The 22,296-nt window shown below is 34.6% G+C and overlaps 7 protein-coding genes and 1 non-coding gene across 22 annotated transcripts in view; 5 read left to right on the forward strand and 3 right to left on the reverse strand.

Moving 5' to 3' along the window:
• Positions 1–5,023, forward strand: part of LOC100880810 (peroxisomal membrane protein PMP34) — a 30,858-nt gene extending 25,835 nt beyond the window's left edge. For 3 of the 4 annotated variants that reach the window (XM_076530172.1, XM_012297708.2, XM_076530171.1), the window contains 6 exons: positions 3,102–3,162; positions 3,570–3,636; positions 3,741–4,003; positions 4,243–4,490; positions 4,567–4,634; positions 4,707–5,023. In XM_076530172.1, coding sequence (XP_076386287.1) covers positions 3,102–3,162; positions 3,570–3,636; positions 3,741–4,003; positions 4,243–4,490; positions 4,567–4,634; positions 4,707–4,851 — 852 coding nt within the window. In that variant the 3' untranslated portion in view covers positions 4,852–5,023. Of the gene's footprint in view, positions 1–2,045; positions 2,325–2,400; positions 2,500–2,868; positions 3,021–3,101; positions 3,163–3,569; positions 3,637–3,740; positions 4,004–4,242; positions 4,491–4,566; positions 4,635–4,706 lie in introns of those variants that run through there. The other variant, XM_076530173.1, reaches the window with a different exon arrangement.
• Positions 5,024–5,160: 137 nt separating this feature from the next.
• LOC100876930 (uncharacterized) lies at positions 5,161–10,408 on the forward strand. Of its 2 annotated transcripts, XM_076530176.1 has the most exons (8): positions 5,161–5,492; positions 5,571–5,838; positions 5,917–6,117; positions 6,303–6,533; positions 6,602–6,675; positions 6,924–7,028; positions 7,104–7,331; positions 7,649–10,408. In XM_076530176.1, exons 2-8 carry the CDS (start codon positions 5,599–5,601, stop codon positions 7,899–7,901), a joined length of 1,332 nt encoding a protein of 443 aa, XP_076386291.1. In that variant the 5' UTR covers positions 5,161–5,492; positions 5,571–5,598; the 3' UTR covers positions 7,902–10,408. The 2 variants fall into 2 exon arrangements, with proteins under 2 accessions (XP_076386291.1, XP_012153189.2); XM_012297799.2 differs by having other exon boundaries at positions 5,571–6,117.
• Positions 8,090–11,288, reverse strand: LOC100880924 (uncharacterized). 3 transcript variants are annotated; one of them, XM_012297726.2, is made up of 6 exons: positions 10,908–11,288; positions 9,375–10,607; positions 9,128–9,314; positions 8,653–9,050; positions 8,384–8,595; positions 8,090–8,335 (listed from the first exon to the last, which is right to left on the reverse strand). In XM_012297726.2, the coding sequence occupies exons 2-6, from the start codon at positions 10,493–10,495 to the stop codon at positions 8,301–8,303; spliced, it is 1,953 nt and encodes a 650-aa protein (XP_012153116.2). In that variant the 5' UTR covers positions 10,496–10,607; positions 10,908–11,288; the 3' UTR covers positions 8,090–8,300. The 3 variants fall into 3 exon arrangements, with proteins under 3 accessions (XP_012153116.2, XP_012153118.2, XP_003708536.2); XM_012297728.2 differs by having other exon boundaries at positions 8,090–8,314; positions 10,908–11,287; XM_003708488.3 differs by having other exon boundaries at positions 8,090–8,317; positions 10,908–11,285.
• A 66-nt stretch (positions 11,289–11,354) lies between these two features.
• LOC143263948 (uncharacterized) lies at positions 11,355–12,504 on the reverse strand. Of its 2 annotated transcripts, none has more exons than XM_076530205.1 (4): positions 12,276–12,504; positions 12,109–12,205; positions 11,945–12,029; positions 11,355–11,561 (listed from the first exon to the last, which is right to left on the reverse strand). In XM_076530205.1, the coding sequence occupies exons 1-4, from the start codon at positions 12,502–12,504 to the stop codon at positions 11,355–11,357; spliced, it is 618 nt and encodes a 205-aa protein (XP_076386320.1). The 2 variants fall into 2 exon arrangements, with proteins under 2 accessions (XP_076386320.1, XP_076386321.1); XM_076530206.1 differs by having other exon boundaries at positions 11,429–11,561; positions 11,929–12,029.
• A 628-nt stretch (positions 12,505–13,132) lies between these two features.
• On the reverse strand, positions 13,133–15,475 carry LOC100881880 (uncharacterized). 6 transcript variants are annotated; one of them, XM_012297721.2, is made up of 5 exons: positions 15,276–15,475; positions 15,045–15,170; positions 14,777–14,883; positions 13,757–14,001; positions 13,133–13,583 (listed from the first exon to the last, which is right to left on the reverse strand). In XM_012297721.2, the coding sequence occupies exons 4-5, from the start codon at positions 13,987–13,989 to the stop codon at positions 13,325–13,327; spliced, it is 492 nt and encodes a 163-aa protein (XP_012153111.1). In that variant the 5' UTR covers positions 13,990–14,001; positions 14,777–14,883; positions 15,045–15,170; positions 15,276–15,475; the 3' UTR covers positions 13,133–13,324. The 6 variants fall into 6 exon arrangements, with proteins under 6 accessions (XP_012153111.1, XP_012153110.1, XP_012153112.1 ...); XM_012297720.2 differs by having other exon boundaries at positions 14,989–15,170; XM_012297722.2 differs by lacking the exon at positions 14,777–14,883 and having other exon boundaries at positions 15,276–15,470.
• Positions 15,476–15,702: 227 nt separating this feature from the next.
• cutlet (chromosome transmission fidelity protein 18 homolog) lies at positions 15,703–20,328 on the forward strand. 2 transcript variants are annotated; one of them, XM_012297718.2, is made up of 12 exons: positions 15,703–16,111; positions 16,234–16,503; positions 16,569–16,704; positions 16,784–16,973; positions 17,043–17,464; positions 17,538–17,780; positions 17,885–18,225; positions 18,322–18,563; positions 18,633–18,895; positions 18,961–19,252; positions 19,334–19,513; positions 20,190–20,328. In XM_012297718.2, the coding sequence occupies exons 1-11, from the start codon at positions 16,030–16,032 to the stop codon at positions 19,508–19,510; spliced, it is 2,658 nt and encodes an 885-aa protein (XP_012153108.2). In that variant the 5' UTR covers positions 15,703–16,029; the 3' UTR covers positions 19,511–19,513; positions 20,190–20,328. The 2 variants fall into 2 exon arrangements, with proteins under 2 accessions (XP_012153108.2, XP_076386271.1); XM_076530156.1 differs by lacking the exon at positions 20,190–20,328 and having other exon boundaries at positions 15,704–16,111; positions 19,334–19,576.
• Positions 20,200–21,949, forward strand: LOC100877041 (THUMP domain-containing protein 1). 2 transcript variants are annotated; one of them, XM_076530192.1, is made up of 6 exons: positions 20,200–20,336; positions 20,481–20,684; positions 20,761–20,913; positions 20,987–21,231; positions 21,314–21,545; positions 21,616–21,949. In XM_076530192.1, the coding sequence occupies exons 2-6, from the start codon at positions 20,493–20,495 to the stop codon at positions 21,724–21,726; spliced, it is 933 nt and encodes a 310-aa protein (XP_076386307.1). In that variant the 5' UTR covers positions 20,200–20,336; positions 20,481–20,492; the 3' UTR covers positions 21,727–21,949. The 2 variants fall into 2 exon arrangements, with proteins under 2 accessions (XP_076386307.1, XP_012153190.2); XM_012297800.2 differs by having other exon boundaries at positions 20,205–20,340.
• Positions 21,950–22,070: 121 nt separating this feature from the next.
• On the forward strand, positions 22,071–22,142 carry TRNAQ-CUG (transfer RNA glutamine (anticodon CUG)). The gene has a single exon. It is a non-coding gene; the product is annotated as a tRNA-Gln (tRNA).
• Positions 22,143–22,296: the final 154 nt, after the last annotated feature.

Genomic DNA, 22,296 nt, shown 5'->3' on the forward strand with positions numbered 1-22,296 from the left:
TTCACCTTTCTGCCGTTACAGATTCACGCGGATCCACCGTAATCGAGAAAAGGCCTTATACTTTCAAACGACAAAACGAGCTTATAAACGACGCGCGTATACGCCTGCAAATATGTACACGGTAGATGCATGTACCAGTGTACGCTTCGAAATTGATATGTTCCGTCGACAAATGTACGCACAAATACATATGTAGAACCCGGATACTATAAATTAAGCGGTAGAGCACTTTATTCCGGAAAAAGAACCCTCGAACAATTTCTTAACTAGACAAGTCCTTCGCTCGGTTCCGGTGCTAGTTAAGACGAGTATTTATCGGATGAATACTCTAAGGACATAACGTTTGCACTGAAAGGACATGCAGGTCATACATAAGATTCGAATTTTTCATTTTTTCGCGCGATAAGAACGACATCGACCACGCTACGTTAGCAAGTATCGAGATTCGAGAAAGCAGAACTCATTAGAAGCAGTTTCAGTAAAGAGGATGAGGGTGACCACAAAATTCCAGGCTCGCGGAATGTTTAATTAAACTCCGTCAAGAACTCGGAGAATTTCGGACGAGGCGTCACAAAGCTCGTACATCATGCGAGTGTCTCCTTTATCGTCAGAACCGTAATATCGAGAACATACAACACAGTTCCTTCGCAAGCCTGCCACGTAATTAAATCTGATTTTTCTTAACGCTGTTTTAATTAAAGGGCTCTCCGCCTCTGTAACTCGCGGTCAATACATTCAGTCCGCGTATCCGTTTTTCCATAAGTACATGCGATTCGTCATAAAACCTAGACGTCCATAAATTAACCGGATCGAGGAATCGAACTTTATTATTCGCGAATTGCGTGCAGAACGCGATCCCTTGACGATGAAAATGAATTGACCTTATGCTGCATAATTAGATTACCCTGTTCCCAGTAATATCGCGCTGTTATCGAGTTTCTTACGAATTTTCAAATACATTGGTTCGTACAAAGATGTTCCGAAAATTTTCTTCGCGCAGTTAGAATAAAAACGGAAAATAAATAAACGGAAAAGACGAAGACGAACGTGGGATTTCGACTGAAACCGATGAAATTCTCTGCTTTTGTACAACGCGATGGTAACACGCCGAGGAAAGTCAACGAGTTATCGTTACGTTTCCGTATTCGTCGAACAAGATACGGATTTCTCCGCAACAATTTATAATCGTAATTTCGCGACGATCGAAAGCTTCGTCTTCCTTCATTTCACAGAATCTTCTACGCCACTTTCGTAGAAGAACACCGGCACAAATACGAAAGACAATCTTGTAGAAATTTATTGATATTTCGATCAACAGTTCAAATATTCTTTTAAGCTTAAGATAATTAAACTTTCTATCGGTAACGAATGTAACATTTCCAACTACAATTATTTTTTAATGCTTGTTAACCTTGTTAGACCTTCAAATACGTATCTCGGAAACGTTTACATCAGTTTTTATACGTTTTCTTCCAGGTATACATACTAAACTCATAATCAAATATTCATGCGTATTTTAATTCGATCACGCGAAAAATAAATCGATCGATATAATTTGCTCGAATAATATATGTATACATACACATGTATGTAGATTAACATTATTATCGTGTTTATGGAATGATTTGCAAATTCGACTTGAATGAATTTAAAAGAAAGACAAAAACGACACACGATATCCCTTCGTAATATATACATTTTTATCGTTTCACTTTTATTATTCGCGAATCAGATTAGATTACGTTTCATGTCTACTTACTATCGATTCGATTTCACGATCGTACACGACCGATAACGGTAAAAAGAAAAGAAAAGGGAAGAAAAGGTTTCGGAAATATATCGTTTTAATTTTTCTCGCTTTCGATGAAAGTTATAGCAAGTAATAAAAACAGCGAGGTCACGAAAAAAGCAAACAATTACGACTCGTAAATTCAAACATATTCGGCCAAACGTACAACACATGCAGATACGCGACTCGTGAGTTACACGCGAGCTACACTATCGACCTCTCGAGTCATCGATGTAACCGCAAACTCGCAAAAAAGTGCGCAAGCGTATTATCCACTGACTACGGTAGACGACAAATTCACTCCATAGAGTGCGCAGGACGTTCCGCCATGATCGAAGTAATATTATCGGCCGCGTTTAGAACACGATAAATCCAGCTAAAATTGTTTGGCTTATGAACCACGAGCAGAGAGTCGCGCGTCATTCGTGACTGGCTCGTGATGGGAATTGTCGTTTGTTCGCGATAAAGAAGCATGTAGAGCAAAACGATCGTGCGTGTAAGCCGTTCTGGCGTAACAAAGTTAAACAGTTAGCACGTGAGTTTCGTTTTTATATGCGACAGTCTTAAATCTGAATCTTTTCTCGTTGGTTGTTAATCGTCAGTGACCGTAGGTGAAGTGTGACGTTCGTCGAGCAAGGACGTGGACGCGGACACGATCGTTCGACGAATAATTTCAAATGTGGCACCGGTAGATTTTCGGTTTCACGATAGTGAGTACAACCTTCGCGATTCACCGTGAAATACAATTTCGCTTCGAATGTTGCTCGATTATCGACGGTGGTAATCGAGTCGATAGAAGTATTTTTATGGATTCTATACAATTGGCTTTCAATAATCCATAAATATGTAACGATGTTAAATCGATTTTGAATTTTTAATTTTTGGCAAATTTTTATCTTGGAAATAAGTGCAACGCATTTCGTATTGACCTCATCAGTATATCGATATGGATATTGCTAAACCCGCCGATACATCGAGTCGAATAATTTGAATTTAAAGTTGTATAGAATCATTTTATTGTAACTAATTCGCCGCAAAACTAGGATTTAGAAACAAACACGTATATCGTATATTTATAGGAACTTTTATCAATAATACGATTTAATCCAATATCGCTGTGAAATATTTCGAAATTTTCGAATACGAGTCGTCCGAGAAAATGGGTGGTGGAACACATAATTCAAACGTTTTTACATACGAAACGCTGGTACACGCTATATCCGGAGCTGCCGTATGTAACGATAAATTACTGAAACTTTCTGATTACTGACGAGTTATCTTTTCATTAATATCGATGTTTTTTGTCACACAGGGTAGCGTTGTTGCCATGGCAACGTTCTTCCCTTTGGATACGGTGCGAAGTCGATTACAACGTGAGTAAACATTATAATAAATAAAAATAAGGAATCCGTTATGTATATTTATTGTTCCAATTGGTCCGAAGTATGATCGGTCGTCGCATTTAAAATAACTGATAAGAATACACTCAAATGTGTATGAATAAAAAATTAGATTAACCTTTACACCATCGCGCGATGACATTACGTTTGAAATATCTGACGCGTCTCATGGACGCACACGCATATTGAATCTACTGTATACACATGCACATTTTTTGTCCGATTTTAGCAAATATCTTGTCAAATAATGTAAATTAACAATTTTTCAAAGTATTTTAAAGCTCCTTTAAAGAACTTATGCACGCATACAGAATATTTGTGTTTTTTATTTGTTCCTATTATGAATCAATAATCTTAATATTTTCTTTCCTTTTGTACAGTGGAAGAAGATCATCGATCAAAAAGTACACTCGCAACGATCCGTGAGCTTGTAGAAAAGGAAGGAATGTACGTCTTATCTTTTAATTAACTAGAATTTGGCTATATCGTAAAAGCGAAGCATATGTTTGCAAAAAACTGACTATTAATTTTGTTTATTTCTCTTTCGTTAGATGCACATTGTACAGAGGAATGGTGCCTGTTCTTCAGAGTCTTTGCGCTAGCAATTTTGTTTACTTTTATACATTCCATGGTTTGAAGATGCTCAAAGCTAGGAGAAATCAAACGGCTAGTAATGATTTACTGTTCGCCTCGATAGCAGGTGTAATTAACGTTCTTTCGACGACACCATTGTGGGTAGTAAATACAAGGCTGAAAATGAGAGGAGTCGAACAGGCTCATGAACGAAATAACAACGAGTATAATACATTGTTCGGTACGTCTGTACAAGGTTTCAAAGTCTGAAATGTTAAGTCAACGCGTGATTCCACAAAAACGCGTATAAATAAACTTGGATGATCATTAAAATTCAGTTTACATAAGGAATACTTATGCCGAAAGAAGTGGTCGTATTGATCCACGTTTTATTACACTCGGTTAATGATGCATATAATATTGGCATTGACTGCATATACAATGAATCTTTGCATAAAAATAAAAGAGTTTTTGCTTCAGATGGGCTTACGCATATATGGAAATACGAAGGTCCAGGAAAGCTTTGGTCAGGAACTTTACCCAGTTTGATGTTAGTTACAAATCCTGCCATCCAATTTATGACTTACGAAACTATTAAAAGAAAAGTTACCACGTCTTTACGTAATTCGCAACCGCCTGCGTGGATGTTCTTCGCCATAGGTGCAGCAGCTAAAGCGATAGCCACTGCGATCACGTATCCCTTACAGTTAGTTCAAACGAAATTAAGAGTACGTAAATACAGATATTTATTAAACATTTGTAAATATTTTATGATACGATCTAATCGGTGTTTATTCTTTTCAGCATGGTCACAAATATCCAAATCTACCCCCAGATGCTGGTACTTTGGAAATTCTTTTTTACATACTGAAGTCAGTACACATGTTTGTTCTTTTCGTAGCGTTTTAAACGTAACAGAATTTCATGCGTATTCGTCTTTACAGAAAACAAGGGATAGGAGCATTGTACAAGGGAATGGAGGCCAAATTGCTACAAACTATTTTAACAGCGGCATTGATGTTTCTGACGTACGAGAAAATCTCAAGATTTGTTTTTCGTATTTTGTTACGGAGACCAGTACTAAGATAGAGAAACCTCTTACAGACTCAGCAGTATTATTTGACAAAGTTTTATTTATCGCGATAGAATAATACATAGATATGTCTAATTTATATCGCGATGGAACATTGTATTTAATGTAATATACCTTGCAGATCCGAATAAATGAAAACGAAATAATTATATCGTTAAACTCAAAGAATCGAGTCCTTTTATTATTTAAACTTTACTAATTGTTTATGTGTGAGTACTCTCGAATATTCGACGAATTGGCCTTGAAATTTCTGGCACATCTTTTTTGTTTAACCGTAAAAGCGTCGAATTGCAGAACAAACCATCATGCGTCGCGTAGTTGCGTATAATTAGAAAATGTGAACAGAAGCATCGAAAATACTGGCGAATCTCAAGATAAAGAGCCTTCGGTTTCAGTCTCGAATCAATCTCAAATCGACCGATTCTACATCGCCTGTTCCACGGCCGCGAAGAGTGAATTCAACATGGAACGATAAACCGGTCGAACGTGTAAACTCCGTTGATCGGCATAGTTTAGCGTCAAAGAAGACCGAGCGCAAATCCATAAAAACGATCTTGAAGTTCTGGAAGAAGCTGAAGCCACGTAAAAACTCGAAAACGCAGTTAGTACCTGTCTCGAGCGAGTCACTGATTCCCATGTAGGTTTCTACATACGTTCGTTACGATAAAAATCTATTTTTCTATATGACTTGAACCAATACATATTACGTTCTCAGATGGAACGTTAGCCATGTCGAAGGAAAGATGAGCGCAAAATCTCAACGTGGTATCCACGACACGACGCCGTCAACGACGATGACAACGACAACGACGATGACGACGACGTCGACGATGATAACAACAGCGAAACGATCCCCAACACCGAGGGTGAATCCGCAAAATCGTGCACCAAAACCGCAAATAACTTATGACTATGATGCTGCCATTAGTCAACCCGATGTACCGAATTTTCTCGATTTTAAGAAGGTTGGCCGTGGCACGATGGTTAGTGGAGCTCCGCTTAAAAAGAGACCCATAAAAGCTCGCGTAAGATGTCGAATTATGTCAAGGAAGAATTTTCAGAAAAGATTTCAGACATTTAGGCCGAAGTCAACTGTCGAAAAGCATGCGAAAATACGATCACCTAATTGCAAGAACGCGAATCATGCGAAAAACACAATTGTCCCGTTTGACGTATCGAAAGACGAAAACGATGTCGTTGAAGAAGAGAGTGCTACCGGTAATAATACAATAAATGTTGATGATTCATCGGTTCGCCAGAAGGTGTGTTCTTCCTTAGACTTATCGTTAAGCTTCGTTGCTATTTTACATATATTTGTACAGAGTGTTTACTCTATCGAAATGCTCTATCTCTCCATGTTGACGCTGAATAAAATTTTGTTAAAATCGTAAAAATCTTGAAAGATTCTAGTGTTAATATATAATTTAGTAGAATATTTTTTACTCAGAACCGGGAAAGAGCAGATGAAAAAATTGTTTTGTATAAGGACGCAACGAAAGAAGTAATTGAGAAGATCGGTGATAACCATTTGACAGGAAAGAAAGTAAACAGTGAGAGACAAGACGATCGCGACGGTAATAGTATGGCAAAAGCATCGATTATTCGACTGAAATGCAGCAAAATTCCAAGAGCCAAAATCAAGACTACTCCGGCTCACACGATTCAAGAATTTCATTCGGTACTTATAACGATAATGATCGAAATTGCAATCATGGACCGAATAATAACTAACTGTTTATACGGCAGCTAGAGAAGGCAGAAAACAACAAAATAAAAAATTCACCATGTTTGAATTGTACTTTGGTCAACCGTACGCCCAAGTTAGTTAAAGAAATTAACACAAGTATATTATTAGTGTCACATTCGATGACGCTAATCGCAGTGATTTTGTATTACACGTCACTTCCAAGCAGAATTTTGAAAACGATACCTTTTCATTTCAATTGTACTACCGTTCGCTTGAATCGTGACTTTCACCTTATAGAAAACGTGTAATACAAACGCGATCGACGTTAATCGATGTTTGCTCGTATGTATTGTTATCGTATCGTTACATGGTAATTTGAAGTATCGAAGTAGCGGAAAGGAAGATACAAAGGATAACCGATAAACTTCATGAACGAAACTGTAAACAAGATGTGGTACGCTTCGAAGAATTTCGACAGGATGCAAAGTTAGTAATTGTCTCGGACTAGTAACGCGTAAACTAAACATCAAAAGTTAATTTATTTAAACTCGCGTGATTCAGGGCAGAGGAAGAAACAGAAGAAGATCGTGAATTTACCTCTACAGACGAATCTCCAACTATTAACAATGTCGACGATCCACGAATTATCACGATTTTACGGACTCTGAAATCAAATTGCCCTTGTAAATCGTGCAGCAATCAAGATTGCGAACCTCCTTCGAGCAGCCGACAAGGGGATGACAGTGATTTAAATAGTTCGTCTCCCGACGAAAGCAGAAAGAGAAAATGGTTAGAATAAGCTTTTATTTGAAACGGTTTGAAACGATCGAACGAGAGGAGTACGATGTTTTTTCATCTATTTAATTTTCTACGAAAATTAAACTTGCAAATATAGACTCGGAAGTGCAGTAGACTTCTAGGTGATCTAAGAGAACATCTAAGAGAAACGCATCGGTTAGGGCACACCATCGATTAATCTATTACGCGTCGCATTGTCACAAACCGTGTGTTTCTCCTTCACTTAAAGAAGCCCGTGTAGCATGCGAATATATGTATATGGAATTCGACGATTATTACGTAATCACTATCGATTTATTTTCCACTAGGACATTGAAGCATCGAAAGTACATTATTAGTTCAGAAGACGTGGACGCTTCCTCCGAGTGCAATAATACGAACGATCAAAAGAAGAACAAGTCTCGATTTAAAACGAAGAATCCTTTGATACAGCAAGCTAAAATCAGTTCGATAGTAAATGCGTCGCCCAAAATGTCTACACGACAAACGAATTTTTCATTTTTGAACACTCTATTTGATATCGTCTTTTGGCCGTATTTATTTTTGAAAACGAATCGTTGAAAAAAAAAACAAACTTCTGTCGAATTCGGACAATTCCTTTTAAGTTTATTTAACGATTTCTTTAAAACATTTCTGTTTTCAATCAACAGGATATTGATAGTTGAGGTATTTTTTAAATTTACGATTTCTAAACGTGTTATTCTTTTATTAAAAATTATACCATATAGAGTTAGAAAATACACGCACACGTTTGTTTGTTTGTTTGTTTATTTATTTATTTATTGCAAAGGCCATATTTTTAATTATACATAATAAAAAATATAAAACACGAGAATATGACTATTTACAGTTTCACGACACATGTTAAATTTTTAAATGAAAAAATTTATTAGGCAAAAGGAGAAAAGAAAAAACGATAGTTCGGTACAAAATGATTCCACGTACAATTTCCCCGCTATTTTACAACACGCCGACTGCTGGAAATATAAAAATTCCTTTAAATATTAATTTCGATAGAATCAGAAATCTTGTCGAAAAGTTACCTTTCTTCATGGGTGTTGACATGCTTCTATGGAGTTTCTTCGAAAAGAACGACAACGTTAATCTGTCATACAGATTGTCGATTTCGCTCACGGTGTTTTCCAAGATCCTCGTGAGCGCTTTTTCATTTTGTATTAGCGCCTTATCAGCGATCAGAGACAAATGTAGATAGCCTCGATAAGTTAATAAGGAGAATCCAATTCCTGTGAAGCTCCTAAAAATCATAATGATACATGTACAAGGAAAAGGAGAAAAGCACGGAAAAAATTACCTGTTTGGAATCCAGAAGACGATATTCTTTAAAGAATGTCCCAAAAGTTTGACATCCCGAGGACCAACTAAATTGCTGAACACCATAGTGCTGTGACTATTAAGAATCGGCCGCAGAAGTTTCTCTGGCAATAAAGCAGAAAGATATTTCATCACGAAAAAGTTAACCGTATAATCCAAGCTATTTCTCAGCGCGTCGTTCGCGCTTTTAATATCCTCCAAGCGATCCAAAATCTGAGAATTCTCGGCTGGATTCGCCAGTTGTTTGTCATTTATTCGCGAAACGCAAAGCGACAGTACTCCGACCGAAAAATTGTTTTGCAACGGAAGATTTTCGCTCCATTCTTCGATTTTGGTCGGCAGAACAACGCTTAGTTTACTCGGGACTGGTTCGTTCACCTGCACGAATCAAATTTCAAATAAAGTTATATGTCTTATCCGTGACAATATGTACAATTATTTTTTTGATCGCTTACGCGAAGAAAGTATTTGTGTAAGCTAACTGACAAAGCTGCTAGTATCACGTCCCCGAATCTAGCGCCAGTGATGATTTTGATGTTCTGAATCTTGGTGAACAATTTCTGGTCGTTGACGTTCTTGAAATCGTCTTCCAACCAATACGAGACCAACTTTTCACCCGACAGTTGTGCCCCATGGAGTGCGCTAAATTGAACATTCGGTTAATCAATCGATGAAACGCAAACACGATCGCGAAGAACAAACCTTTTGTCCATACTGCGAAAAGCTTGTTGGAGCAAACAAGCAGGAGCATCGATAACGATTTTGATCATTCGCAAACATCTCCTCGCTTTGTTGCGAACAACCTTGAGAAAAAAATCTTTTAACTTATCAACGTGTTTCCTCATAAATGCTTTCGTTTCTCCTTTCAAATCTTCTATCGCAATATTTTTAACACGTTTTAAGACAACGTTCATTCGCTCTCTCGCCGATTTGACGAACTGCCAAGCTACTGCAAAGTGAATAAACGGCATAGACGCGGACACGATATCTTTCTGAAATGGGCACTGCAAACTTTTCTCTCCGTTCAGACAAGGCTTTAAAGGGCTCGCTATTGCATGTATGTTCAGCTTTTTCGTATCATCGTTTTTCGTCTTAAAACCGGTGTTCTCTAATTGCAAATAAGTTTCTTGAATCGGTTCCTTGTCGATGATAGCTTCCCGGAAAAACTTTAGCAACGCCATGCCATCGGCCAGAGAATGATGAACCCGGAACAAGACAGGAATTCTGATCTTGCTCGTCACACGTTCTTCCATGCGTCTAAGGTAATGATAACTGGCCCTTGGACAACATTTACCGATCAGAATCTCCCAAGAAGCCGTATGATTCTCTGGTAAAGGTTGATTACAAACGTTCCACAATACTCTCTTCAGGTGACCGTTGTAAATATTGTCGCAGGATCCATCGCAGTTCGTACGTTCGTATTCCAACCATCTGACTCGTTCTTTCAGATCGATCACGTCGCATCTTTCCCAATAATAATAACCATATTTTTTTTTCCTTCGCAAGAATAATTTCTCGAACGGTGAATTCAGTATGCGATTCTTAGCCATCTGTCGAAAGCTTTCGAGAAAATTTATGTTCGAATGACGAGCATCCTTCTCTATGATCAGTAGAATGTTGTTCACGGAAAGGGCCGCAGGTTCCTCTATGGCCCAAACACTGTCAGATCCGTCCAAGAGACCCGCAAATTGTTCCTTCAATTGAAGTCTTAAAACGACGTCTACCACGCGACGGTATAGATAGGAACATACTAGCAGCAGACCGATAAGCGGAAAGAAAAGAACGGAATAGAAAGTGAGGAAAATTTCACACACTTTCGACATATTTGGTTAATTTTACACCGATCGAATTTTAGCACGGTTCGACGAAAGGAGCTGATCGGTCGTTCGACTTTTCCCTCTTCGTTTCCTTTACAATTGCACAAACTTGTCGTACCTGCAACGAGTACACGTTACTGTTTGTTGCGAGTTAACGATTAGCGGTAGAAATTTGGGAATTCGACAATTTTCGAATTTCGAAATCATGCGTTCGCGTAGAAGATACCCCGAGAACGTAGAAATATTCAAGGAGAGCTTTAGAGGGATTCTAACGTAACACTTTCCCTGCCGTCCTTCGTATATAGACTAAAGTAGAACCAAGTTGATCGCGTACATCGTCACACAAAATGTTAACAATGAAAACAATGAATTTCTATAATCCTTTCCCTTATTTATTAAATCAGTGATATCGACTTACATGGCTGTGTAAAACCGATACAACGCGCCTCTTGGTTATTCCGGGTGCTGTTCAGCACCAAGTAAGACGATTTCCAGCTGAGTCGCGGTTTTTGTACCGAAGCACTTGGCCATCGATCGACGTCAATCCAATTTAACGCGACTCTTTTATCCGGTTATTAACTTTAGTTGCATAATTACGATATCCTTAAACAGTGCATCTACGCTATATAACATGACCTCTTAGGTCGCTAAACATCGTTAAACATCCGCAATCGTATGGCTTTATGGAATTTTTCGAGTCGTTTACAGAAACGCTTTTGTAAAACTCGCGAAATCTGATGGAACGACTCGGATGATTTTTCAGATCGCCGCGTTTCTTTCTCAAACTATCTTGCTAAGTATCGACGACATTTCACATCCCTTATTTCCAATTACGTTATTTTTCTCTTTCGAAACATCCTGCTCGTTATTGTCTCGTAAATAACAAAGTCTGCGCATTTTTCTTCTTTAATCTTGTAACCTGTAACATTTCGGTAAAGTCTCGTAACAAGATCTCTTGCTCGTCTTTCCGCTTCTTCAGGTTCAAAAATTTTTTGCAAATATTTTCGACTGCCTTGTTGCGCTCGACGAGTCTATCACCAAGATTCAATAGTTTCTGTTGAAGATCATCAATCTGGAATTTGTAGATTTTTAAGAACAATCGAAAGCAGGGATATTTCAGAAATAATTTCGAGCTTCGAGGAACAATGTATTACAAGCTAATTGTCGCGAAAAATAACTACTTTCTACATTAAAAAATGTATTAAAAAATCCTGAAATAAAGTGTTACGATATAACTGTAAACTAGTTTAGTTAGCTGTAAACTGAATGGGCAGTTAAAGGAAAGAGGTTACAACGTCGTTTCTTTTCAACGAACGTTTGTGTTAGGTTTTCTTCTGAAAAAATCCCATAGTTCAGAAAATATTCAAGATGATAGTATTTACTAATTGAGTTTCTATAATAAAACTGTAAACGAAGCCCATTTTGTGTCTCCTAATTACCGATAAACAAATGTACCTCCTGTGTCTTTTCTTTAATCAACGAATTCGCTAGAGTTACTTCTCGTTTCAACTGTTCATTTCGCTTCAACAGCGCATCATATCTAACAATCAACTTGATTATCAAATTTTAGTTGTAAAGGTTAATTAATTAATACGTATACAATGTAACTAGAACCATACTTTTGGTGCCAATTTTTCTGCACTTCTCTCCTTAAAGATTCTGGTAAAGCAATCCCGCTACCCAAACGTATATCCGTCACGCTCTGCCGGAATAAATCTACAAAAATTGCATTCCGATAAATTAAAAAGCCTACTTTTTCTTAATCTTCGAATACAGTGACGCGTACTTAACATATTTTTATTACGGTTATTCGCTTTTTTTAAATCATCCGTCGTTACTTTATTTTTAGTTTTCAATTTCGAGTAGCAAAGCCATTGTTCGGCTTCTAAACTTCGTGAAACCATTAAACTCTCCTCTAAGAATCTTACCGTATCACGAATATCGTTTATTTTCATAGTGTATTCTTTCGTTGAAATCGTACGCGTGCAAGAATTTTCCGCGCACGTTCGATTCATCTTGCGAATAATATACGAAATATGCACAAATTAATTGAACATTGTCAAAAAGAAAATAAAACATGAAATAACGTGGATGAAACTTGAAGTGAGCTGATGGCGCACCAATTTTTTCATTCTTTTTTTTTCTTAATTTTTTTTTTTTTTTTTTTTATTATTAAATTACGTATACAATTTAAATAAATACAAACTGATGATCGTTAAACATCACAGGACTTATACCGATACGCACAACGTGCACGACACGTTCAATTTCACGGATTCAAGTAACATTATATGTCGCGTTTTATAAATTAACACTCTGACTAACTTAGGTCGATCAAATCATGAAACTTCTGACTCTCGCAATTTTGCGTTTCGCTTTATAAATACTTAAATTAGCTGAATTATGTTCTAAAGTTCAACTTACAGTACGCTGATACCCGATACGGCCGATAAAAGTAATGTACATTGTATAAAACCATGAATAGCGACATCGGCCCTCAAAGTATTAAAAAACACAAAGCAATAACCGCATCGCATGGACGCTGCGGCCAAAAAATCTCAATATTTCTATTACCATTCGAATAGAAAATTGTAAGATCGGTTGCCACGCGAATTATAAGTGAAATTTCTGTAAATAAAGGCAATACTATTTGAAATTTGGGGAAGTCTGTATTTGATCGATCCATTCCTTTTAAACTCGACTGTAGAAATTTCGCTCGAAACATTACGAACGAGGGCCAAACAGTGATTTTCTCCAGTATCATATTTACTGTGAAACTGGCATTGTCGATAATGAATGTATAGATACGTAATTCGTATTTAGTACTTTTGTTTGTTACTTGGTCATAGGACAGGGCTCGGAGGCATATTTCTTGAAACCTTCGTGAGCGCGTCTCAAATGATTCCGAGAACGATCCCTGGTATCCACCAAAACGCCAAGTAAATCCGTTCTCGAGTCACTATTTAAAGCCTTGTTAAAACATTCCAGAAGTGCCATATCTATCTGGGGCACCCCATCCAAATCTTCTGCCATTTCTTTCACCCTCGTGACATTATCGATTAATGGTCCCAGGGATGATTCCTTTTTCGACTGTCTGTAATATTTAATTTATCGACTGTCTGTAATATTAAATCTGCATTTAAATGTCTCTCGTACACAAATGTTTTACCAAATGATTTACCATTGGATTTGAAAAAGAACAGAGAAATGTTACTCGGTGGATATGTTGGGCATTGCCATTTTTAGATATCTATAGAGGGTACTTACGAACAGTTTTTTTCTTGGTCGATAAAATCGCAACAAGTTTCGTATAGTTCCAAACACTCGAGATTATCCCTGAGGTCTCGTTGCACCAAATACTTTTTAAAAATTTCTCTCCCTCTTGGATGTGCCAAAGTTTTATTTATATTATCCGTAATCTGATCTAATTCTTCAGGATTCAGACCGGAGGTGCACTTTCCGATACAACCGATTACTTGTTTCGATAAAGAGGTCTGCATAATTCATTCCGCCTACAAACAAAGGATGCACGTCTCGTGTCAAAAATTATTTGAAAATATTGCAAACTGAATTAAATTCTTATACTTCGGCTGTTGTTATCGCTACAAATGTTAATCTATGAAGTATTATCAGAGACTACAGATATCTGTAGACAATGGCCTTTTCTAACTTGACGTTAAACGCGGCTATCGTGGGTTAATAAAAAGTTCCCACAAATAAGAGCGGAAACGGCAAACAATAGACGTTATTAGTCACTGTTTTTCGTACGAACAACTTTCTAAAAGGAAACAACTAAAAGGTAATTATTAAGATGTCTCTTTAATGAATAATCGATTCACATCAATTTATTTATGGCTCAGTACGTAATTGCAGTTTATTTCGTCCGTCATCGTCATCGTTAATCGAAAATTGTTGAAATACGATTTGCTTCGAAATTAAAATTTTTTAAATCTCGTTTATTCAACTAACCGAATAATTTTTGTCCGATAGGTCCCCTCCCCTTCCAGATACTTCAATAAACCAACAACTCTAGTTTGAAATACGCCAATTATTAATATTTAGTCGTAGAGATAAAATAATGTAAATTTAATTATCGGTTGAACTGTCGCTTGTCAAAACACGTGATATTTGAACTACGTTCACACGCTCGATCGAGACGTATCGTTCGGAAGACCGAAACTCGAAACAATGAGTTATTGATCGCAAGTTTTCCGAAACCAGATTTACAGTGAGTGACAACCATAGCGAGGGAAAATGATGTTTATCTCGAACGAACAAGCAACGTACATTTCCATGGAAGAATTAACCACTTGCACACTTTATAACCACAATGTTCAATTCTTTCTTATTTCGGCACTTATCACTTCTATATATTCGATATTGAAACTTAACCCCTGAAAATAACCAGAAGCAAAAATTCACGACGAAATAAGATCATTACGTAATTTCATAAAATTCTCTCAATTTACTATTTCAGTTGCAATTACAGTAATACATACGAGCAAAGTTTATCATGTAGTACAAATATTATTTCTTTTAGAAATAAGAAACCTACCGTTACAACCTTACTCGTGCAACGCAGTGCACAGACTGACGCGTTCTTTCGCGCGTCGAAAATATATTTAGCAAAGATGGATCGTTCTCTTACAGGCTTCTGATAAAAACATGGATACTTGATTGCCTAAAAATATGGTGAAAATAACAAACACATTTTTCCTTACGAACTTTAGTACTTCATCTAAAATACTACTTTTGTTCATGTATAAAAGAATTATGTTAACATTACAATTTACGACAAATTCCAACATTGCGATTGTATTGTTGAATATCTAGCATTTCCACACTGGTCTTTGTTATTCAGAACACCGTTTGTGAAACAACTACATGTTATTTCTAATGCGGAACGCATACTTGATAAGAAACACGCATATACCGGGTATCTGGAAAGGTTAAAACCAAACTTGTACTACGTATTGGCTCTAATATATGGTCAAATAGATGAAAAAGGTTCATATAAATTAAGCAGAAGATACAACATTCATAGATTTACGATCCGTTTACAATTCGTTGTATAAAATTATACATATATTATATACATACAGAGAGAGAGAGAGAGAGAGAGAGGGAATATGGATATAGGAATACAACGATCTGTATTACTGGAATGAGAACTGTGTGTTCAAAAACCGAACTATTTTGTTAAAAACATATATATGTTGCATAGACTCTACTCGTACTACATTACAACGCAATAGTACATTCAAGCTAGAGATTTATGAGTATAGGATTATAAACCATCCGTAACTTTGAAAAGCTAGAAGTGTAGGAATTTAGAAATTCAGAAATTAGAAAAGCGGAATGTGAGTGTTTTATATTAAGATAACATATTAAAACACTCGCATTCCGTTTTTCAAAATAGGCGGGAAGATGTAACAGACATGATCTGAAAATTTAAACACAGAACACAAATTAAATACAAATTGTAGTAGGTGATTATTACAATATTTGCAATTGTAAAAATTTTAAAATAAATATCAAGTATGGATTCTGAATTTCCTGATCCAGATGAAGAATTTGATTTAATTCACGAGGATGAATATGAACTTTTAAGAGAAATTGAAGGTATTAGAAGCCTTAACCTTAACATATAGCTACGTAATTTATTCCAATCAAACGTGTTTGAATATAGTTATAGTATAAAGTTATTATTTGAAAATAGTATGTAATTATAATTTGTGTTTCAGAAATTGAAAAAGAAAAAGTAGTAGAACTTGGAAAAACTGAAACTTTACAAAAGTCTGAAATTATACATAAAAATGCATCAAATACTACATCTAATGTGTATAAAGAATTAAATAATCCAATACCTAATAATACGCATAATGATCTATGTATATCTACCACTGGTAGAAACATCGAATTCAGAGACACTCCTGAAATTGATATTACAAAAAAACGAGGCTATGATGAAATTTTTGGTGATATTTCAGATATATTAGAAATAAATGATTTTGGTATGTACTTTATAGATTGTAAATATTTTCAGTTTATAAATAATCTTGCTAATTATAATCTACAGAGAACAGCGAAAAACCAAAAGAAAAGAAACCACGATGGGATGAACCTCAGGATGTAATTAAAGCGGTATTAGATGCCAGAGAAAAATACCATGAGTTTAGTAGAGGAGTTTCTGTTAAAAGAAATCATATCAAAGAGTATGTTGATCAAAAATAAATTATATGTTTTATTTCAAATTTGTAATATTTATGTTTAATGGTCAATGATTTCATTTAGCACGAAGGAATCTATATCGTTGAGAGTTCCTCGATGGAATTTTGTAGCTGTAACCAGACCACATGATGCGCAACGTATATATGTTAGAATAAAAGACGATGAAAAGTATATGTTTAAAACAAATACAAATTTAATTTCTAATTTATTATCAGTACCATATAGTCAACTTAAAGCTGAAGCTGAAGAAATCGTAAGTAACTTGATTGCGCTCGTTGTGCCCTGTTTTAAGCAATTCCGATATATTAATGTTATATTTTAGATAGCAGAAAATGTTAAACATGCTAGTTTTGAAACTTTTGAAAATCCTGTTGCCAAAGCCATTGAAAATGATGAGCTATGGGTTGATAAGTACAAACCAAGAACATACATTGAATTGCTTTCGGATGAAAGTGTGAACAGAAATTTACTACATTGGATAAAATTGTGGGATAAAGTAGTTTTTAATCGAAATTATGTTCAGAGTAGGAAGGGAAAGTTACAATCTATATTTAGAAATAAAAAATTTAAAAACGAAAATTCTGAAGAAGTAGATAATAAAGGTTTCCCAACACAGAGAGTAGTACTGCTTAGTGGACCACCTGGATTAGGAAAAACTACGTTAGCTCACTTAGCAGCTAAACACGCTGGCTATAATGTCGTAGAGATTAATGCAAGCGATGAACGAAGTCCGGATGCTTTTCGGTAATAAAAATGAGCAGTAAAAATTTTAAATTGAAACGAATATACATCGTTAATTATAAATTATAAAATTTAGACAAGTTCTTCTTGCATCGACACAAATGAAAGCTGTGATGGGTAGTGATCCTCGACCAAATTGCCTGATTTTAGATGAGATTGATGGAGCACCAGCTGCATCGATTGATCTTTTATTAAAGTTTGTACAAGGTAAACTAACTGTGAAAGGTAAAAAGGATAAAATGAAAACTGATAAACAGTCGAATGTTTGTCATCGTCCTGTAATATGCATTTGCAACGAACCATATACACCTTCGTTAAGGTAAATTTCTTGTTAATTAAATACATGCAATTCTAGTTAAGTACAAGTTCATAAATCTTTATGAACAAACATTACACTTTTTTTATATCAATCACGTATTATAGAGCTCTTAGAGCTATTGCTCTTATTATACCTGTACCAGAGGTATCCCCTGCAAGGTTAGCAGAAAGGTTAATGGAAATATCACACAAAGAACATTTAAAAGTCAACCCTGATGCTCTTTTGAAGTTAGTTGAAATATCTGGATGTGACATTAGATCATGTTTAGGAGCATTACAATATATGGGTGGTATTCGTTTTGGAGACAATTTATCTTTTGCACTGAAAGACAGTCGAAAAGGATTGTTTGACTCATGGAAACAAATATTAACGATACCTGTGAACAGAGGTGGAATACTTCCCATTTCAGAAAGAGTTCGTATTGTTTTAAAGACTGTGCAAAGAGGTAATATTTTTTTTAAACGATTATAATTCATCTAAGAAAGATAAAATTTTGAGGTATATATATATATATATATTAATATAATCTTTTTCATTTCAGGAGAAACGGACAAACTAGCGCAGGGTATATTCCATAATTATCCAGAAATTTGTAGTGAAAAATTAGGTTATATAGCTATTTGTTTACAATGGTTTCAATTTTTTGATGAAATTTGTTCGCTCGTCACACACTTTCAAACTTGGTCTGTTATGCCTTATACGAACTATGCATTCGTTACTTGGCATTTATATTTTGCTAAAGCGAGAAATGCCAGATTATCTTATCCTTCAATTTTTTATGAAGTAAGAACAAATTGAATCAAAATAAAAAACTAATAAATTTAAATTTAATAATAATAATATCTTTTGTAGGTAAAACAGAAAGAAGCGAAAAATATAGGTATTCTAACGAGTGTTCAACGAAGCAGTGGTCGCGACAATATCGTGTTATCAGTTGATATCATACCTTTTTTACCCGAGTTATTGTCTCCGCGATTACGAACAATTTCTGGACATTTACATTCCAGTAAAGAAAGAGATGATATTGTTCGAATAGTAAATATTCTGATTGAATTCGGGCTTACATACGCACAAGAAAGAAATCTTGATGGAACTTACGATTACAAACTAGATCCGTAAGTTACAAATACATTGCAAAATACCAAATAAATAGTTATATTTTAACTATATCATTTTTTAGCGATATCTTTGAAATTGGCATTTTCCCGGAATGCAAACACCGTCGTACACTTGCTTATGGAGTGAAACAAATAATTGTTCAGGAACTAGAAGCTGAACGATTGCGACGAGCAGCAAATGTGATTAAAAATGTAACGAATTTAACTCAATATCAAGATAAAAATGGTTCAAAACAGAATATTACTGAAAAGTCTGTTGAATCAAAAGTTGCCATAAAAGAACAAAACAATGCTTCTAGTCCATCTAATTGTACTGAACACGTGAACAAAATTGAACCAAAAACAAAAGAAATTGTAAGTATAAAAGGATTATTAGCACTTTCGCATTTATATAACTACATTATGCTCATATTGTTTAACTTTTGCATGTTGTAGAAATATAAGGATTTCTTTGGAAGAATTATTACAGTGGATCAAAATAAACAAAAGAAGTCAGACAATGAATCCATTAATTCGCATAGTTTTTTAACAAAACACGGTGTATGGTACAAATATAAAGAAGGTTTCAGTAACGCTGTTCGCCGAACTATAAAAATGAAGGAACTTTTTTGAATTGTATGTATTTATGTAATGTACACAGTATGATGCGATATTTATACATTTGATGCAATTAGTATATTCAATTTTGTATTTACTTTGTACGGTCTATAAATAAACAAGATTTTTATATAAAAATGAAGACTAAAGAACTCAAGAAAAAGTGAAGGAAAAACAAGAATTTATAATTCATATTTCCTGCATACATATAACATGAGCTATACTGTCAGCTGGTTATGTCGCTTTAAAACTATATACATATGCCACGATCGTTCAGTCCTATTAGAATTGACAGTGACTAAAATGTGTAACTGTAAAATTGGATCCAGCCTGAGAGAGAGGAAAGATATTAGGGAAATTTGTCTTGTTAGTCTTGCAACTATAAACATTAGATCTAGATCATGTGAGCTAAGTGCTTCTTGGAATTGGACTATAACAAGAGTTAGAAACAAAAAAGTCTCTGTCTGTTCATCAACTTATCTATTTCTAATTTCTCTGTAATATAGAAAAAAAGAGATTATTTACGTCGTATGTAAAGTCAAGAAGTAACTTTCTTAATATTTTCCATAATATTCAATTGTTTTCATACTTCTGTTGCTTTCCTTTCTTTTTAGAGTAGTACACACTTGAGTCAGTGTATTTAAATACATATATTATATTATAAATAAATATATTTCATTGATATGTACTATAGTTACGACTGCGGGGTCACGTGTTACGCGGAGACTGTAGAGACAGTAGATTGAATCTTTGTAAACATAAAAACAAGTTGAATTCATTGAACAGTTTGATCGGATACAAACTTGAAGCAATTAATTAAACGTTACAATTTAGTAGAACAGTATGTATGTGAAATCTAAAATTTAAATAATATATAAATCTATACAATTGCATGCATATTATTCCTATGATAAATATTGGTTAAGAATCTCACACGGCATTTGTAAATATGAGGTGAAACTAATTATTTCTGGGCATTATTCAGGTATTTTTGAAAATGGATGTTCAAAAACGGAAAAGGAATTATTACTATAATAATAATAAAAAAAAACATAAGCAATTTAATTTGGAACCGGGTATGAGAGGTTTCTTATGTACATGCAATTATCGTGAGAAAGATTGTGTACGCGATGCGTATAAATTACTGAATGAATTTGCCGATGAAATTTACGGATCAAATACTAAAAAGGTATAATGAAATCACAAAATCGATATGACTAAATTACAGTTCAAAAATATGAGATGAAATTTCTTCTTAATTCAAGGATTTTAATGATGATAATACTGAACAATCTATGATAAAAAAACATGAAACAGATCAAAGTGACGAAGAAGATGACATATCAACTGCTTTAAACAAAGAAATTAATGAATTGAAAACAGAATATGCTAAACCAGTGGATTCTAGAAGATTTCAGGTAAATTTTGAACAAAATTTAAATTATATTTTTACTTTCTTATCAATGCTTTTTAATATAATCTTTTTGCTAGGTAGTTGATACTGGTGTAAAAAATGTAATTTTTATAAGAAGCTCTATAATTCATCCATTAGAATTAGTTACTAAAATTATTACGGAATTAGATAGAACAAAACAACAACGTACTAGATTTTTATTAAGATTGCTTCCAATTGAAGTTGTATGTAAAGCTTACATGAATGATATAAAGTTGAAAGCAGACACAATGCTTGAAAAATATTTTGCACAAGAACCAAAAACATTCAGTATTGTGTTTAAGTAAGTTTGTTATCATTTAAGCTACAATTTATAAATATCATTTACTTTCTATATACAGTATGTGTACAAAATATCATTTCAGTCGTCATAGTAACAATAATATAAACAGAGATGAAGTTATCGAGGATTTAGCAGAAATAATAAGCAAAAAGAATCCTGGAAATAAAGCAGATTTAAAAGCTCCGGAACTTGCTGTAATTGTTGAAGTAATACGCGGTGTTTGTCTTATGTCTGTTGCTCCACATTATTATAAATTTAAAAAATACAATTTGTTAGAAATATGTAATATAAAAGAACCTGCAAATAGTACAAAGGTGATAACAGATGATATTTTATATTAATTAATTTATGTTTTAGTATAGTGTATAACATACAGATTTTTAGGACAATAATTCTGATGTTAACAAAGCATCAGAAACGGATGAAAAAAGAATAAAAGAAAATACCAACTCAATGCAAAGTACAATTGATAACAACAAAGAATCCAATGACTGATGAAGATCATTGTTATTGACTACTATAATTGTAGTAGTCAATTATGTATATATACATATATACATACATACATACACACACAACACATTTAATACTTCAAATTACATGCAGCATCTACCTTTTTTATTATTTATATATTCTTCGTAAATTCGACAAACTGTATGTAATTACGAAACAAAGCATAAGGTGTATCTGCTGTACTAATAAATATTTTGAGTAGTTACCTTCGTCATTATTTACGATTACATTTAACTAGAGTTAAAAATTTTCAATATAATGTAAACGTAAAAGTTGTGTTATTCGTAAAACTTCTTAAATACATAAAATAGAAACTATTTTAACAAGGTCCCATGGTGTAATGGTTAGCACTCTGGACTCTGAATCCAGCGATCCGAGTTCAAATCTCGGTGGGACCTTCACTTTTTTTTCCTGTTTTAAAGTATTGATCAATTATTTGTTTACTTCTTAATGTATAGTTTTCGATATGTTATAAAATTTTATATAATTTCCACTGTTACAAATACCATATTATGACATTATTAACAAAATATATCGTTTTTACGTGTGCAA

This window comes from Megachile rotundata, chromosome 3 (genome assembly GCF_050947335.1).
Source record: "Megachile rotundata isolate GNS110a chromosome 3, iyMegRotu1, whole genome shotgun sequence".
Classification (NCBI taxonomy): domain Eukaryota; kingdom Metazoa; phylum Arthropoda; class Insecta; order Hymenoptera; family Megachilidae; genus Megachile; species Megachile rotundata.

What these genes read in the sequence shown, in the direction of transcription:
- LOC100881880 (XM_012297721.2), bottom strand. Translation starts at nt 13,989, where the DNA reads ATGCAGACCTCTTTATCGAAACAAGTAATCGGTTGTATCGGAAAGTGC. An exon ending in GACCAAGAAAAAAACTGTTC is followed by an intron (nt 13,584 to 13,756) that starts GTAAGTACCCTC and finishes TAAATATTACAG; the next exon opens with ACAGTCGAAAAAGGAATCAT.
- LOC100880924 (XM_012297726.2), bottom strand. Translation starts at nt 10,495, where the DNA reads ATGTCGAAAGTGTGTGAAATTTTCCTCACTTTCTATTCCGTTCTTTTC. An exon ending in TTTCGCAGTATGGACAAAAG is followed by an intron (nt 9,315 to 9,374) that starts GTTTGTTCTTCG and finishes TGTTCAATTTAG; the next exon opens with CGCACTCCATGGGGCACAAC. An exon ending in TACACAAATACTTTCTTCGC is followed by an intron (nt 9,051 to 9,127) that starts GTAAGCGATCAA and finishes TGATTCGTGCAG; the next exon opens with GTGAACGAACCAGTCCCGAG.
- cutlet (XM_012297718.2), top strand. Translation starts at nt 16,030, where the DNA reads ATGGATTCTGAATTTCCTGATCCAGATGAAGAATTTGATTTAATTCAC. An exon ending in AAAAGAAATCATATCAAAGA is followed by an intron (nt 16,705 to 16,783) that starts GTATGTTGATCA and finishes GATTTCATTTAG; the next exon opens with CACGAAGGAATCTATATCGT. An exon ending in TTTAAAGACTGTGCAAAGAG is followed by an intron (nt 18,226 to 18,321) that starts GTAATATTTTTT and finishes TTTTCATTTCAG; the next exon opens with GAGAAACGGACAAACTAGCG.
- LOC100876930 (XM_012297799.2), top strand. Translation starts at nt 5,599, where the DNA reads ATGAGCGCAAAATCTCAACGTGGTATCCACGACACGACGCCGTCAACG. An exon ending in ATTCATCGGTTCGCCAGAAG is followed by an intron (nt 6,118 to 6,302) that starts GTGTGTTCTTCC and finishes TTTTTTACTCAG; the next exon opens with AACCGGGAAAGAGCAGATGA. An exon ending in CGATTCAAGAATTTCATTCG is followed by an intron (nt 6,534 to 6,601) that starts GTACTTATAACG and finishes TTTATACGGCAG; the next exon opens with CTAGAGAAGGCAGAAAACAA.
- LOC143263948 (XM_076530205.1), bottom strand. Translation starts at nt 12,504, where the DNA reads ATGAATCGAACGTGCGCGGAAAATTCTTGCACGCGTACGATTTCAACG. An exon ending in CAGAAAAATTGGCACCAAAA is followed by an intron (nt 12,030 to 12,108) that starts GTATGGTTCTAG and finishes GTTGATTGTTAG; the next exon opens with ATATGATGCGCTGTTGAAGC. An exon ending in TTAAAGAAAAGACACAGGAG is followed by an intron (nt 11,562 to 11,944) that starts GTACATTTGTTT and finishes TACAAATTCCAG; the next exon opens with ATTGATGATCTTCAACAGAA.
- LOC100877041 (XM_076530192.1), top strand. Translation starts at nt 20,493, where the DNA reads ATGGATGTTCAAAAACGGAAAAGGAATTATTACTATAATAATAATAAA. An exon ending in ACGGATCAAATACTAAAAAG is followed by an intron (nt 20,685 to 20,760) that starts GTATAATGAAAT and finishes TCTTAATTCAAG; the next exon opens with GATTTTAATGATGATAATAC. An exon ending in AACCTGCAAATAGTACAAAG is followed by an intron (nt 21,546 to 21,615) that starts GTGATAACAGAT and finishes ACAGATTTTTAG; the next exon opens with GACAATAATTCTGATGTTAA.